Source organism: Struthio camelus, chromosome 5 (genome assembly GCF_040807025.1).
Source record: "Struthio camelus isolate bStrCam1 chromosome 5, bStrCam1.hap1, whole genome shotgun sequence".
Classification (NCBI taxonomy): domain Eukaryota; kingdom Metazoa; phylum Chordata; class Aves; order Struthioniformes; family Struthionidae; genus Struthio; species Struthio camelus.
Genome location: NC_090946.1, coordinates 66,896,903 through 66,911,146, shown reverse-complemented (window position 1 = coordinate 66,911,146; position 14,244 = coordinate 66,896,903). Strand labels below are relative to the sequence as shown.

General features: G+C 42.3%; 1 protein-coding gene across 2 annotated transcripts; it reads left to right on the top strand.

Annotated features, from left to right (window-relative positions):
- The first annotated feature begins 2,857 nt into the window (after positions 1-2,857).
- On the top strand, positions 2,858-14,222 carry LOC104153762 (alpha-1-antitrypsin). Of its 2 annotated transcripts, XM_009689752.2 has the most exons (6): positions 3,036-3,116; positions 3,966-4,096; positions 8,304-8,966; positions 9,989-10,259; positions 12,588-12,735; positions 13,970-14,222. In XM_009689752.2, exons 3-6 carry the CDS (start codon positions 8,321-8,323, stop codon positions 14,159-14,161), a joined length of 1,257 nt encoding a protein of 418 aa, XP_009688047.1. In that variant the 5' UTR covers positions 3,036-3,116; positions 3,966-4,096; positions 8,304-8,320; the 3' UTR covers positions 14,162-14,222. The 2 variants fall into 2 exon arrangements, with proteins under 2 accessions (XP_009688046.1, XP_009688047.1); XM_009689751.2 differs by lacking the exon at positions 3,966-4,096 and having other exon boundaries at positions 2,858-3,116.
- The last annotated feature ends 22 nt before the right edge of the window (positions 14,223-14,244 follow it).

Here is a 14,244-nt window from a genome sequence, read left to right as displayed (position 1 = left end):
CAAGACTAGCGTGCAGCACGAAATCTAGAAAGAAGCAACTTTAAATTGAAAATCCTCCATATTTTATTTAGAAGGAATGGAATAGACACTGATACAGTTATAACTCAGCTGTGTTGGCGCTATGCGTGACTTGTTCCAGGAGGTCACTTCTAAACTGTTTATGTGACCAAGAGTACATTTCCCTTTGAAACACACGGACAGACAGAGTGCTGCAAATTAAACAAAGCCTGGCATTGGCGAGAACTATAAACCCTTCACCAGCTCCGCACTGACATTTAATCTCAGCAGTATCACAGGAGGAACTCTGCTGTGCTCTCTGTACTCCAAAGGGCATTATCACAACAACAACAACCCATCGTATTTTAAAATGGCTTTCAGAGCAGCTAGTTAAATATTTAGAAAGGATGAAAGTATTTCTTTGCCAGAGAAGCAAGCATCAAGTTTTTCTAATTTAAATAATTAATTTTTTTGGACTGCTACCAGACTGTTTCCAAGAGAATTCATGCTGGATGACTCAATTGTCAATTTGGTGAAGATGAAATAGTATTATCATTATTACTACGATCTTGAAATAATAATTTTTAAAAAGCCTTGAGGTTCAAAATAATGAGATCCCTAATCTATGGCATTAGTAATTTGATCCAAATCTACAGGAGCTAATCGAAGGATTTCTAACAGCGTAGCAGTTAACAAGTTGTCTTTCAAAATGTCAGAGAAATGACTACGTAAGCCTATTTCTTGCAAAAAAGAGTATTGCAACTTCATATGGCACATATTCTGCTATCAAACATTGAAACAGTGTATCTGCAAATTTCAGGGCAATTTACATGACAGGATGAAACTACTGTAAATGTGAGGGAGAAGAAGTATCACGTTGAAGATAATATTGGAGATTGGTATGGATTACATTGCATTTTATTCATTCTTGTCCTCTTGGACCTGAATACAAATGTCAACAAGTAGAGGACACTCAGCTGCAAGACAAAACTGTTTTTAAATGAAGTCATGTGAAGTCAGTTGGGTTTTTCCTCACATTTCTCAGTGATTTTACTTGTAGCAGCACTTTTGTCTTTCATTGCATTCCCATTTGCCTCTCAGTGCACATTTCATTCATCTTTAGTCCTCAGGTGTTCTAAGTAAGGTTCTGCAACCTCAGAGGCAGTCTTAATGTGTTATTATAAAAAGATACTGTCTGCCTGTGCTTAACTGTTTTACCAGCTGGTAAACAATTCAAGAACATGGTCCAGTAGCCGGGATCAAAATTTGACCTGAACTGAAAGGATGCTCACTTTTGTGAGTTAAGTGGGTGAAAGGCACCAGCAGAAGAGAGAGAGGGGAGATGCCAGGAGAGAAAGTAATGCCAGTAGTTCCTACATATGTGGAACCAGCCACGCTGCATCCTCTGCTGGCTTCACACGTGCATGGAGACCTACTGGAAATCAGAGGAAAATAGATTCTTCATCTCATTCTAACCAGGAGGAGTGTCCCAGAGGAAACGCCACTTTTATCTGCCAAAACAGCCATCCCATTATTGCACAGCTTTTCCTTCTGGAGTGTATTTTTTCACCTTTCCCTAAACTTTAGCACCTTTTCATCGAGCTCCAATCCAGCAGAGCATATGAGAGTGTGCTCAGCTTTGAATCCATAAACAAACAGTCCTGATGGTTCATAGGTCAGGACCTTTAAAACTGAAACTCTTGTTTCAAGACACTCCCTGCAAAGAAAAACCCTAAACCTCCACAGAAGAGTGAGCAATGCCTCCTGTAACAGCAGTTAGGTCCTGCAGCCACCTGCCACCCAGGAGGTCCTAGTGATGGGAGGGGAAGGTGTTCAGGTCTGTGCTGCTCTGCGAGCTTTTTCCAGTCCTTCCATTATATCCATATTCACCCAGCCTCTGTGACTGCAGTGTCCAGCTTGAGGGCTGCAGAAGCACATATTGCTAAATGTTATTGCGTATAGCGTGGGCCTCACCCTTCTTGGAAGCATTCAGGGAGAGCCTGCCCCCACGCAGACCCACATTTGGCAGCAGCTTGTCCACCTGCAGTCATGGCCTGACACACAGGGCAGAAGGAGCCCATGTGGGTGCACTGGACATGGGGGCTCCTAAGCACCCACCGAAGCAAGCCTGCCCCTAGCTCTCTTGACTTCCCAAGACAAGTAAAACCCAGCGTGCAACTAGTGCATGCCCTTGGGCACATTACAGTCACTGCCGCACTGCCCCATCTGCATGGAAATGATGGCAACTGCCGCGAAAAGGGAGGCAGAAGGATACCCTGCACTGCTCACGTTGGGCTTCCACCACAGTACCAGCTAGGTAGGCAGCTCGTGTCCACGTGGGTCTCCCTTGTGCTGGATCCTCTCCTGGGAGAGACCAAGGCGCATTGGTACTTACACTAAGGTCATCTGTTAGGTCTCAGCTGCAATCATTTTTGAGTCCAAACACAGCTGATTCTGCCATCTTGCCACTGTCTCTTTAGCAACCTTCAGTCACTACAAACACCAAGAATACCATTTTAATTTTATGTTTACTAATGATGTCCCCAGCTATTTGCCATTATTCATGGCAAAGTAGGCAATTAAGAAATAATGGATAATTTAAAATAAATAGGCCGAATAAAAGCTATTCAAAGTTGGTACAGGAAGCAAGATATCTCTCTGCAAAATACTAAGAAGAGATCTGGCTGCAGTAGGCATTCAGCTTGGTCTTTTCCTTACATTCTTGTCTGATGTTATGTATGAGTTTGATTTTATTCATTTAAGTAGCCTGCTGTACCTAGTCAGGCTGTTGACATAAATTAATGATGCTTGCAAAGTATTTGCCAGAGCGGGGGTCTAACTTTCCACCAGGAGATTGTGTGGAAATGGAGGAGGATTCTTACGACTCTTGTAAGCAAAGGCAGGGTTAGGCCGTGCACATACAGCAAAAATCAGGTGCCTTCCCCCAAAATTTGTCATCACTGTTTACTCTGCACCATTTCTGAAGTAATAACATTTGGCTGCCCTGGTTAATGTTTTCTAGAGGACGCTTTGCTTTCATAATGCTATTTAACAGTATAAATAAGAGAGGGAGCTACTGGGTAGTCAGGGTGAAGACAGCAGGATCCTTGGAAGCTGTTGTAAGTAGCAATTTTTTTTTTTTTGTTTCCTATGGAGACTTAAGAGTGTATCCTTTTGTTGCATGCAATTGATTTTATGTCTTTCCTAGGGCTGTATCTTATATTGAAATCTGTCTTAGCAATTGTTCCAGGGATAAAGAGGCTTGTTTGACCACCTGGGTATAAAGGATATTGGCACCACAATTTGGGCATAGCATTGCCTCTACATTAGGAAGCTGGCAGGGAGAGTAAAAATCTAGTGGGCAGAGTGAGGTGTTTAGTTGCCTTGCATGGAAACAAGGTGATGTCTGGAGCCAGCAAGTCCTACACACCTAAAGGTGGGTCTTTCTGGGATGTAGCTCCTGGTCATCTCTGCTACAGAAGGTAGGCTGCGCTCCATTCAGACACAAAGGATGGGCGCTTGGTGCCTTTTTTCGATGTGCTGCTGATTCTTTTTAAGTAATCCTGCTAAGTTTTATATTCAAGGCCTACAGAAAAGATATTTCCTTAGGGGATGGGATATGTGAGATCCATTTCTCTTTTACATAAGACTCCTCCTCACCTCTCTAATCATTGGATTTCAGGACAATTGAGAGGGAAGGAGAGAGGAGGGTGTCCTCCACACCCTCAGGGGAATTAAGATGACAGTGTAGCCAGCATGAAATGCTCACAGAGACAGAGCGAGGACAGTGGTCACATGCACACTGGAAAGCAGACACCTGCAACTCGATCTGATCTGTTTTTAGGACTGCTTCTGCTTTGTACAGAAAATAAAATATTCTTTGGCTCAACTGACTGCCCTAACCACTACACTGGTTCTTTCTGGCCTTCTTCTGTCCTCTGGCCTCACTGGTATTTCATCCCTGACAGCATGCTCAGGTTCAACAGGAGATGCTGAGGGCTCCCCGATAGAACTCCCTGGAGAGCTTGTGTTCACATATTTCCACGTAAGAGGAGGTCTGGAAGTGGGTAATACCACTGTTGGAGAGTACACTGCCCAGGTGAGCTCTTCACACACACCAAGCTATCTTGCAGAAGATAGATGATACTAGGAATAACTCTCATTTTAGCCGTGTTTCCTAAGGAAACAGTTATGCAACCATGCCATCTGTGCGACTGCCAGTGTTTGCCTGTCTGTCATGCACTCTTCCCTTCTACCAAGGTATTTTGGACTTACCGCCCACATTCAAGCAAATTTGGCAAAGGGCTCAATGTTTCAAAGATGCTAGCTTCCTAGAAGATTCACACGGTTCGACAGAAAAGCTTCTTCCATGCAGGGAAAAATCACTCACCCATATAGTCATATACACTTTTGCAGGCCACTGTAAACTTGGTTTCTGTGTTTCTGCTGCTCAGGGAATTACTTTTAATGAAATAGTCATGGCTGTCAGGTTCTTTATTGAACCCTTGGCTCGTGCTTACATTCTTCTGAGGGGACCTAGGCACAGAAACATCAAAACTCTGACTCACAGGAGAAGTAAACGTCCAACTAATCAGATAGGAAAAGCCCCTAAGCGTGTCCAGGCACATAAAATGAATCACCTAGATTGCTTTCAGGCCAGCCAGGAAAACTCATGTGCATTTGTGGAGCTCCTGCGAGCAGGCAGCCCTGGCTTTCTACATCGCTTTCTCAAACACAGATGTAGCGATTCATGTCTTTCTTTTCTTACTTTTTTTGTTTGTTTAGTGTTTCATTGTTTTTTTTTTTTTTTTTTTTAATGGCCATCAACTGCTATAATTAGTTGAGCAAATACCACTGGTGGCAGTGGGGCCATGTCTTGCTGTGCCCAGTGTGCTCACAGAGTGCAGATTTCAGGAAATAGATCTCTTTTTCCTCATTTGGACACAAGCAAGAAGAAACAGCACCCTCTGGTGAGCACATGTACAGACTTGCAGACAGCCTTTCTTTTTCACGCCTGCATATATTTTTGAGTACTGCAGTTTCCATGTTGTCTAATATGACTTAAAGGTGAGGGCCCCTTAAAGGAATATGGTATAAATATTGACTTCCTAGAATACTACATCTGAATCTACAGACTGGAAATTGTCTTCAGAAGTGTCTCTCCAAATCAGAGATAAAAGTCAGCCCTAAAGTGGACAACTTAGCTACATCCACAGAGAAGCAATTTCTGTCAGTCAGAAAACTTAGTCCAGCCCACTTCCCAGTCATCTGGTGGAATTATTTTAAGGTAACTCCAGCTAATCCCAGCTTCCTCTGTTTTCTTTCTAGGAAACACTGTCCAAAACAAGCACTGCTATTCTGGGTTGTATGATAGGGGAGATGTTGTAAATTCAACAAGTGTGATCACCAGACCCATTACACATAAATTGCTTGAAGCATAACTGTCCTCCAAGTCTTGGCATGTTCTTGCCATTGTCTGGTTTGATTGAAAGCTCTTCGTGAAAGGAATCATTTCTTGAATACCACAAACATATTGTCATTGAGTAACATAGACGAAGAGAGCAAATGAGGCGGAGAGTTAAACTGGCTTCCTTCCAGGCTGTGCAGCACGTCAGTGCAGAATTAAAATTCAAGAGCACTTTGCTTCTACTGCTGTGTTTATGGATAATCTGACAGATTGCCTCTTAGCAAAATGCTCTTATGGAGGTGGTACGAGTAAAGGTCTTAAGATAGGAAGCTATCTTCAGAATTAGTCTCTTCAGACAAGAAATTGCTTAAGCGCTTTTTAGCACAGTTCTCTGCTGTTTGCTTTTTAATTAATTGTTAGCGAGTGTGCTCGGTGGCAAAACCCCTCAGTCATGAGGGCCATAGGAGAACCTGCATCTTGTGTTTTATATCAAAGTGGTCTCTACTGTTAATTTATCACTGGTTGATCTCCTATCAACCTAACAGTCACAGTAATATCAAGTACAACAGTAAATATAAAGTATAAAGCAACAGCTCCCAGTCTTACTCTAAAAGTTTCAAGGATACAAATTTTATTACAAAAATAACTTTATGTTTCAAGGAGAAGCCTAAAAGAGTAACTCACCTGAATCTTCAAGACTTAAACAACAAAAAAGAAGTCTACAAACTGCAGCTGCTAAGTCTTTTATAATCTCAGGATTTTTAAATCAACTATTATCAAGATTGCTGTGAGGGTTGACTCATGAGTCTTGAATGTTAGTGATTGGCCAGTACTGAGTAACAGATGGATGATTCAGATTCAGATTGTATTTAATTATCTGTGAATTCAAAGCTATAATAAAATGAAATTAATTCCGTGAAAGTACATAAATCAACCACAAAATGCAAACATGTCATAACTACATAGAGCAAAAATACAAAGATAATTTAAAAAAAACCTCCAGAAAAACTGTAACCAAAATTTTAGCAAAGCTCTTACTGCAAAACCACGCCTTACTCGTTAGCTATAATTTTGAAGCCAGGTCAGTTAAATTTCCTGTCTGCTCTGCATTCCAAATAAATAGAAATTGGCAGTTCAATGTGTAGTAGAAAATTCCATCTTTATGCTGTGTTTTGTTATAAGCATTAAATGTTATGAGATAGGGAACAGGTGGTGACTTCTGTTTAAAATGAAATCTTTCTTTCTTCAGTATTCATGTTATTCTTAATAAATTATGACTACAGCTGAGTAAATAGTTCACAGTGAACAATTTATCCAGAGGCAGCTTCTGAATTGGCCTACTGGATATGTGGAAATAGATTAAGCTTAGCTCTGATGCTCTTGTTTGGGAGCTGATTTCTTTTCAAAGTCTGACTAATACATTGGCTCAGTGATAGCTGCTTTTAAATATTCAGAACTGGAGCTCTTATGTTGAGTTACAAGCGGCTAGATATATCAAGAAATATAATTTCAGTGTCAGAATCAGAGAAGGAGGCAAAACTGTAATTCGAAACTACTGTGCACAGTAGCCGAAAATGTAGTTACCAAAAACACTAACAGTTCTCCCACTTGTCAATAACACTGCAACCAAAATGTGAGTAGGCCTGCCTTTTAGGAATACTTACATCAGTTACGTAAATGTTTGAACATTTGACTATAGCTCAAAAATATTTTGTCATTCTTATGCAAGTCCAGTTGTAGCTGGATATTCAAGTACTAATACGAATTTCTCCCTTTGATGTTATGGAAAAAGCACTGCCATGGTCATCGTTCTTCCTGATAAAACTCTTTCAGGTTGAACAATGCCAGAACAGAAAGATATTATTGGTTTAATATAGCTGTTCTTGCACAAGTTTTAGCAAATGTGGATCATTATCTCCCTGAACACTTTGCAAATCTCTCGCCATTTGTATGCCCCAGGTACCTCTTCAGAAATGAGGCCCGCTGGGACATTCACATCCTCATTACATTTCCAGGCTCCTGTGTAAGAGCTTTTACAGTGTCTGCTCTGCAAAGGAATGCAGATACCGCAGCCAAGAGCAGGAGGTTAGGACAGGAGTATTGCCCTTTGACTAGTAGAGTGTTTGATTAAAAATAAGACCTTGTTTTTGTTATTGGCATCGACTCCTTTTGCAGCATTGAAAGTGAACCTGTTCCAGTGGTTTGATTTGTCTGCTAAGAGACAACACATTATATGAGGTTCTTAGCTGGTGTTAACATCATTTGTATTCAGAAAGAGAGAGTACCTGTTCCTTAGAGACATCTTAGGGCTTTATATTTGGTTTCCTACTAAAACCACTTGCCAAAACCACTTGCCCTCTCTTGAAACAGAGTTCCTTGTCAGTCTAACCAAAAGTTTATTTAAGAGCTCATCCACAAATAATCCCAGATGTAGCTAGTGATTGCTGCCTACCTGTATGAATTTCCTCTCTTTTTATTTACTCACAAACAGCCAGACTTCCTCTGTGATGGTCTTTTAGGGAATTATTTTAGACCATTAATGTCAAAAGCATAGTGGTATTGCAGCCCTCCAGTGATTAGCCAATCTAACAAATGGTGTTTTCTGACGGTATAGCCTCCCTGTTCTCTGGCCTGCTGAGGGCGCTGTGCATTCAGCTTCTCTACACTGAATTTTACCTGACAGTCACTTTCCAGCGTGGATGTTTAGTGTAAGGCTGGCAGAGAGAGTTGGGGAGATTTGCTGGGAGACCTGGGGAAATACAAATACCTGGCAAGAGTTAAGGAATGGGGAAACTGAGCACAAGTGAAACACAAAATCTCTTATTCAGTGGGACTGATAGAATGTCTATTAATACCTAATTTGTTTACCTTAGTAATAGATTCTCCCTTTTTTCCATAGCACTGTAATACAAGAAGATGAGGACCACCTTTTACACATGTTTGCTACTGGTTGGGCTTCACACTGCTGCCTATGGTCAGCTCCAGCCCAACCACGATGGACATGATCCAAACGAATCCAAGCACCACGCACATCACGCAGGTGAAGTGATGGCTTGCCTTAAACTAGTGCCAAACAATGCTGACTTTGCATTTCAATTTTTTAAAGAGGTTACACTGGAGACACCTAATAAGAACATTTTCTTCTCTCCTGTAAGCATCTCCGCTGCCTTTGCAATGCTGGCCTTTGGTGCTAGATCGGCCACTCAGACTCAGATCCTGGAAGGACTCGCCTTTAACCTTACGGAGATGCACGAGAAAGAGATACACGAAGGCTTCCACCATCTCATCCACATGCTGAGCCATCCTGAGAGTGAGGTCCAGCTCAACATGGGGAATGTCATGTTTCTAACAGGGAAGCTGAAACCACTAAAAAAGTTTTTAGATGATGCCAAAGCTCTGTATCAAATGGATGCTTTTACTGCTGACTTCAACAATCCTGCAGAGGCTGAGAAGCAAATCAATGATTATATAGAGAGGAAAACACATGGGAAAATTACCAGTTTGGTCAAGGACATGGATCCGCAGACTGTAATGCTTCTGACAAGCTTCATTTTCTTTAAAGGTAATTCAAGTCATCCAGTGCTCTTGTTCCCATTACTCATCCTATCAAATGATCTAGTCTGTTAGCTACCTCATTTGGAAGTTACTCCGGGGAGAGCTGCAAATGCTCTTCGCTGGGGTAGAAAAAACAATGCCCAACTTTCCACTCTTGGCCTGCCAGAACAGCAACTCACCACAGGGCAGGAGAGCAGGCAGGGACCCTCTCAGCCCCAGGAGGCAGCCAGGGACTGGGCTTTGCTGCTGCTGGGGAGCCAGGGCAGGGCTGCTGGGAGATGCATCCTCCCATGCAGCTTCAGTTTGCTTTTTAGTGTTTAGCCATAACTCTGTTTGCTTCAAGTCCTTTTAATTTTCAGTGAAGGCACTGAAACAAATGAATGACCTAATCCTTTTAATGTTTCTCTTTAAAAGAGTGAATGATTGAATGGCCTCATTTACTATATCCTACATACTCCTTTTTTTTTTCTATTGAAGTCCTTGAAATGTATACACACCAGCATATTTATAGGTACACGCTAGCATATTTATATGCAGAAGAAGCTAGTGATGGTCAGGGAAGTGTATTTTAAGGAACAAAGTGGAAGCACTGAATTTTTGATGTGGGTTAGAAGTAACATTAACACAATGGAACCCAGATATGAGATTCTAAGTTGTTTTTATCTTCAAATTAAGGCTTACCATTAAAATCAAATATATACATTACATGAGTGCACAGCTAATGTCAGGTAAGCCCTTAAATGACTAAATATAAGCCACTTAGATCACCTGAATAAGGTAAGAAGTGCAAAGAAAATGCCTAATTTGTTCATTACTGACATCTGAAAAATAAAGTGAAGTTGGAATCTAGCACATTCTTTTGATCCAGTAAAAGATTCTTGTCTTACTGTGACACATATTTTAACCAAGTAAATTTGAAAATTCTGAATTTAACAAATGAAGGAATAGGTTATTATTACTTGTTATATAAAATTCCATTTATGATGGGATGGGACATAGGATATTCACTTGCATTCTTCTCTCTATCAGGCAAATGGGAAAAGCCTTTTAAGCCAGAGCTCACTGAAGAAAGAGATTTCTTTGTGGATGAGGAAACAACTGTTAAAGTCCCTATGATGCACCAAACAGGCATATTTGATTTCTATTTTGATGAGAAGCTGCCTTGCACCGTCGTACGGCTTCATTACAATGGGAGTGCTACAGCATTTCTAGTCCTGCCAGAAAAGGGGAAAATGAAGCATCTAGAGCAAATGCTAGTCAAGGAAACTGTCCATGAATGGTCAGAAAATCTCTTCCAGAGGTAATCTTCCGCCAGCCCGCTACAGTGGCACCTAGATTTAGAGTTTCTTTTTTCTTTCTTTCTTTCTTTTTTTTTTTTTACTCACCTGGATTCTGGGAATGGAGTGGGTTATTTTTGGCTTGTGCATCCTAGCTGTAAAAGTCTTGCTACTGGCTGGTATTTGACTCTTCTGTTGTTGATGCAAAGGCTGGAGTGACTTCTTGCTCCCTGTGCCAGAGCAGAGACCTAATGGGCTCTCAGGAGCACAGAGTAGCAAGCCTGTATTGGGGTTTCTAAAATAGTCCATTGACCGAGTGGGAAGGTGGCAATTTCAAAGTAAATCTCCCATACTGAGGTTTCAGCTGTGTTTTAACTCACATTTGTCACTGACACATCATTACTCAGACTTATGTCTAAACTCTAAAAAAAGATAACTTAAACAGTTTGTAGTAATGCACACACATTTAATATGTCCTAATCAAATATATTCACTTCAAGGGCAGCGGTACACAGCAGTTATTAGACTAGGTTAGTGCTTAATTGTGGATTTCCAGATTTTCTGGCACTTTGTTTCTGAAACTATTATAAAGGTCTAATCAGGTTTTGATAATTCCGACCATTGACACTAACATCAGCTAACACTTTTTATGATCTTGCTTGTCCAGGAGGAAAGAAATCTTAGCACTAGTAGACAAATAATGTCAACTCAATATGTGCCTAATTTACGAAGCTCTTCCCTGATTCACTGTAACAAGTCTGTGTAGTTCGCACCCATGATTCTTGCTGCATCATTATAGAAATGCTGTTACAGATAATAAAGGCATACTGTGTAGCAAATTAGATAGGAACTAAGAATGTGATACCTCAAATATGAGAAATAAAAACATGCAATTGTCAGCTGCAAAATCAGGAAAATCTTCATCTAAATTAATGTTTGGTGCAAATTCCTTTAAGACCTACACAGAAATAAGAACTCCATGTGAGAGACTGTGAGAACCAAAGGACAATCTCAATTCTAGCATTATGGTGATGCCAGTGTTAATAAACTTAGTCCTGTTATCTTCTAATGCACTACGCAGTATTGCATAAAGGCTACAGCAGTAGGATTTGGATCCTGTCCACTCTGCTGTTCAGCCCAAATTATCTCACGGAGAGATAGCAGAAGACTTGAGTTACCTAAAGGGTAATTACTACAGCAGGGGAATATTTGGCTCCTAGGTTCCCCAGTCAGTGCACAAAGAGAAATGCAAACAGAAAGCATACTAAGAAGGAGCAGCCTATAGACAGGCAGGAGATAGTGGAAATACCTTAAGCAGCAACTGAGAAGATGCAGTTTGATCTCTGGAGCTGGGCAAAACAGTCCCTTCAGCCCAGGGTTACTCCAAGCACCGGTGTGGGTGAAAGAGCTCGTGTAGTAGTTAATAAAGTGCAGGACAGGGAAACCAAGGCCCTTCTTTCAGAGACCGCTTGTCTCTGCCTCAGGATTCACAGGGCAGAGCCAGAGCTAGAGCAAGGCCTGGGCGAAGGCGGAGGAGCGCGGCGGTGGCTGCAGGGAGAGAGCTGGGGCAGCCACGGGGAGGGAAGGCAGCCGGCGTTACTGCTCCATCTGCTGCTTACTGCCAAAGGCAGACTCTCTCATGGCCAGCCAGCGGGGGAAAGACAACTGGACAAGAAATTAGAAGGAGAATATAGGCAGTTCACTGCACTGAGGCACAAACAGCACCTACCACCGCAGCAGATCCCTTGCTCTGCCCTTTTCCCACCAATTTGCTCTGCCTCCCTGCGCCCCCACTCCCTGCTGCCCCCGTACACAGACACCACGGCACATCTCAAAGACCCGCAGGGAGGATCGGGCTGCCCAGGGGACTTCTGGGGGGGTGGCCAGAAACTCTTCATGCCCCAGTAGCACCAGACTGTCTCCACAGGGTGACCAAAGGTGCAGGTGGCAGGGACATGCCCATGTGGGACAATGTCAGGACTGTGCCAGAACTATGGCTTTGCTTTGAAGTGCTCATTTTCATCGTATTTTTCCCTCAAGAAGAGCCTGTCTGTACCCCACTTCAGGTTCACTCTTCTTTGAGAGGTCTGGGCTGTTGCCTCTGTGCCTCATCTTCCTTGTTTGTAAATTGTGGGCTCATGTTATTGTCTTCTGCAGAGTGCTCCAAGCTTTGCTACAGCAAAATGCCAGATAAATATTGCTATTATTATGGATAATACTGTAACATTTACTGTACATTCAGCACTATCCTGGGGTTTAGCAGTCATAAGAATTAAACAGCTTTCCCACTATCATTTACCTTGATGAAAGACCTTTCTTACCTCTATATGTGCTTCTTTTCTTTTAAACAGGATGATAAGCCTTTACTTGCCCAAATTTTCTATCTCTGGAAGCTATGAGGTAAAACACACCCTTAACAAGATGGGAATTATTGATGTGTTCACTGACCAGGCAGATCTGTCTGGCATCACCGGAGCCCCGGAGCTGAAGGTTTCTAAAGTAAGTCTGCATTTGCAGGCCCTCTCCTGTCCTCTCACAAACATGCAGCACAAACCCGTCCACGGCAGGTGTTCGCAAATACTAGACAAAAATAGTTTCTGGCTGCATGGATTGCGTGCTGCTGTGGGCCAGGATCGCCCTGATGTGAGTCTGTGAATTTACACCCGAGAGGAACCCGGCTCTCAGTGAATATGGAGTTCAGTTTAGTTTGCTGCACATCTTTTTTTCCAAGAGTGCTACCAGCTGAGGTTTTCTCGGGTTTATCTGAAAAATGAGAGGAAAAGTAACCAACCTGTTCATCAGGAGAAGCAGGTAATGTTATTGGGAAGGCCACAGCTCCCATCCTCCCACCCCAGAGATTTAATTTTGGCAGTGCAGAGCTGGCTTCCCATGTGGGACACCTTGTGCTACCAGGAGTGCTCGGAGTGACAGCTGGGGTGCTCCGAGACCCACATTTTTCTGACTCCTGAGGGTGGGCTGGCGAGTGCAGTGGCCTGGCAAGTCAGGGAAGCGCAGGCCAAGTGCAGGGACCACCAGAGCCTTCCATCCATTTGCCCAGCCATCCCAGGGCAAAGAGGAGGAACTGGTGAGAGAAGCAGCAAGTAGAAGAGGGAAAATCTCAGGATTGGAGGATGAAATCTGGATAAAGAGATTACTTTTCTTTTCTTATGCTGTTTTTGGAACCTTTTAGAGCATCACTTTTAGTGGCAGGTTATCTATATTTGTCCAAATCATCTCTTTTCTTCCTCTTCACGTGTCTCCTTTCCTCAGATGCAACAGGGCAAATAAAAGCATTTAACTCAATGCAAAATGCATGCTGTTCTTCTCTACTTATTTGTCTTAGACAGCTTGAATAGCCCTCACACATTGCAGCCTTTCAATACAAGGTTGCAATGCACAATGCACAATCCTTCAATACACAATCCATCATTCAATACAGGGTGGAGTTCCCTGATGACCTCTTACAAGCAGAGCCTCCATCCTCCATCCAGGCTCTAGGAGAGAGAACAAACAATTTAGGACATTTTTTCTGAGGAGATTTGTGTAGATCCATCCTGGTCCTCGTTTGAGACAGCCACAACTATGACAACAAAGCTCACTCCTCTGTCCACTGCCCCTACCTGTTCCTCTGTGGTAGATCCTCTAAAACAGGGCTGTTTTAAAAGTCATCTGGTTAATCTCTCAGGGGCTGCTCTGTGCCCAGAGCTACTGTGGGTGTTTTCTTTCTCCCTAGGTTATCCATAAGACTGCACTGGATGTTGATGAGAGAGGTACTGGGGCGGCAGCAGCAACTGCTGCCGAAATAATGACCATTTCTCTTCCTCCCACCATTGAATTCAACCGTCCCTTTCTCATGCTGATTTTTGATAGAGCTACAAACAGTACACTCTTCATAGGAAAAATAGTTAACCCCACTGAATATTAGATGAAGTTATGTATGAATTCTAATTGTTATTGCTGATTAAATAAAATGTGAAACCATCTGATGTGAATTGTTTCTATTTGTAC

Coding starts and splice junctions, on each gene's coding strand:
- LOC104153762 (XM_009689751.2), top strand. CDS start 8,321: ATGAGGACCACCTTTTACACATGTTTGCTACTGGTTGGGCTTCACACT. Junction 10,260..12,587: donor TCAGAAAATCTCTTCCAGAG/GTAATCTTCCGC, acceptor TCTTTTAAACAG/GATGATAAGCCTTTACTTGC. Junction 12,736..13,969: donor CGGAGCTGAAGGTTTCTAAA/GTAAGTCTGCAT, acceptor CTTTCTCCCTAG/GTTATCCATAAGACTGCACT.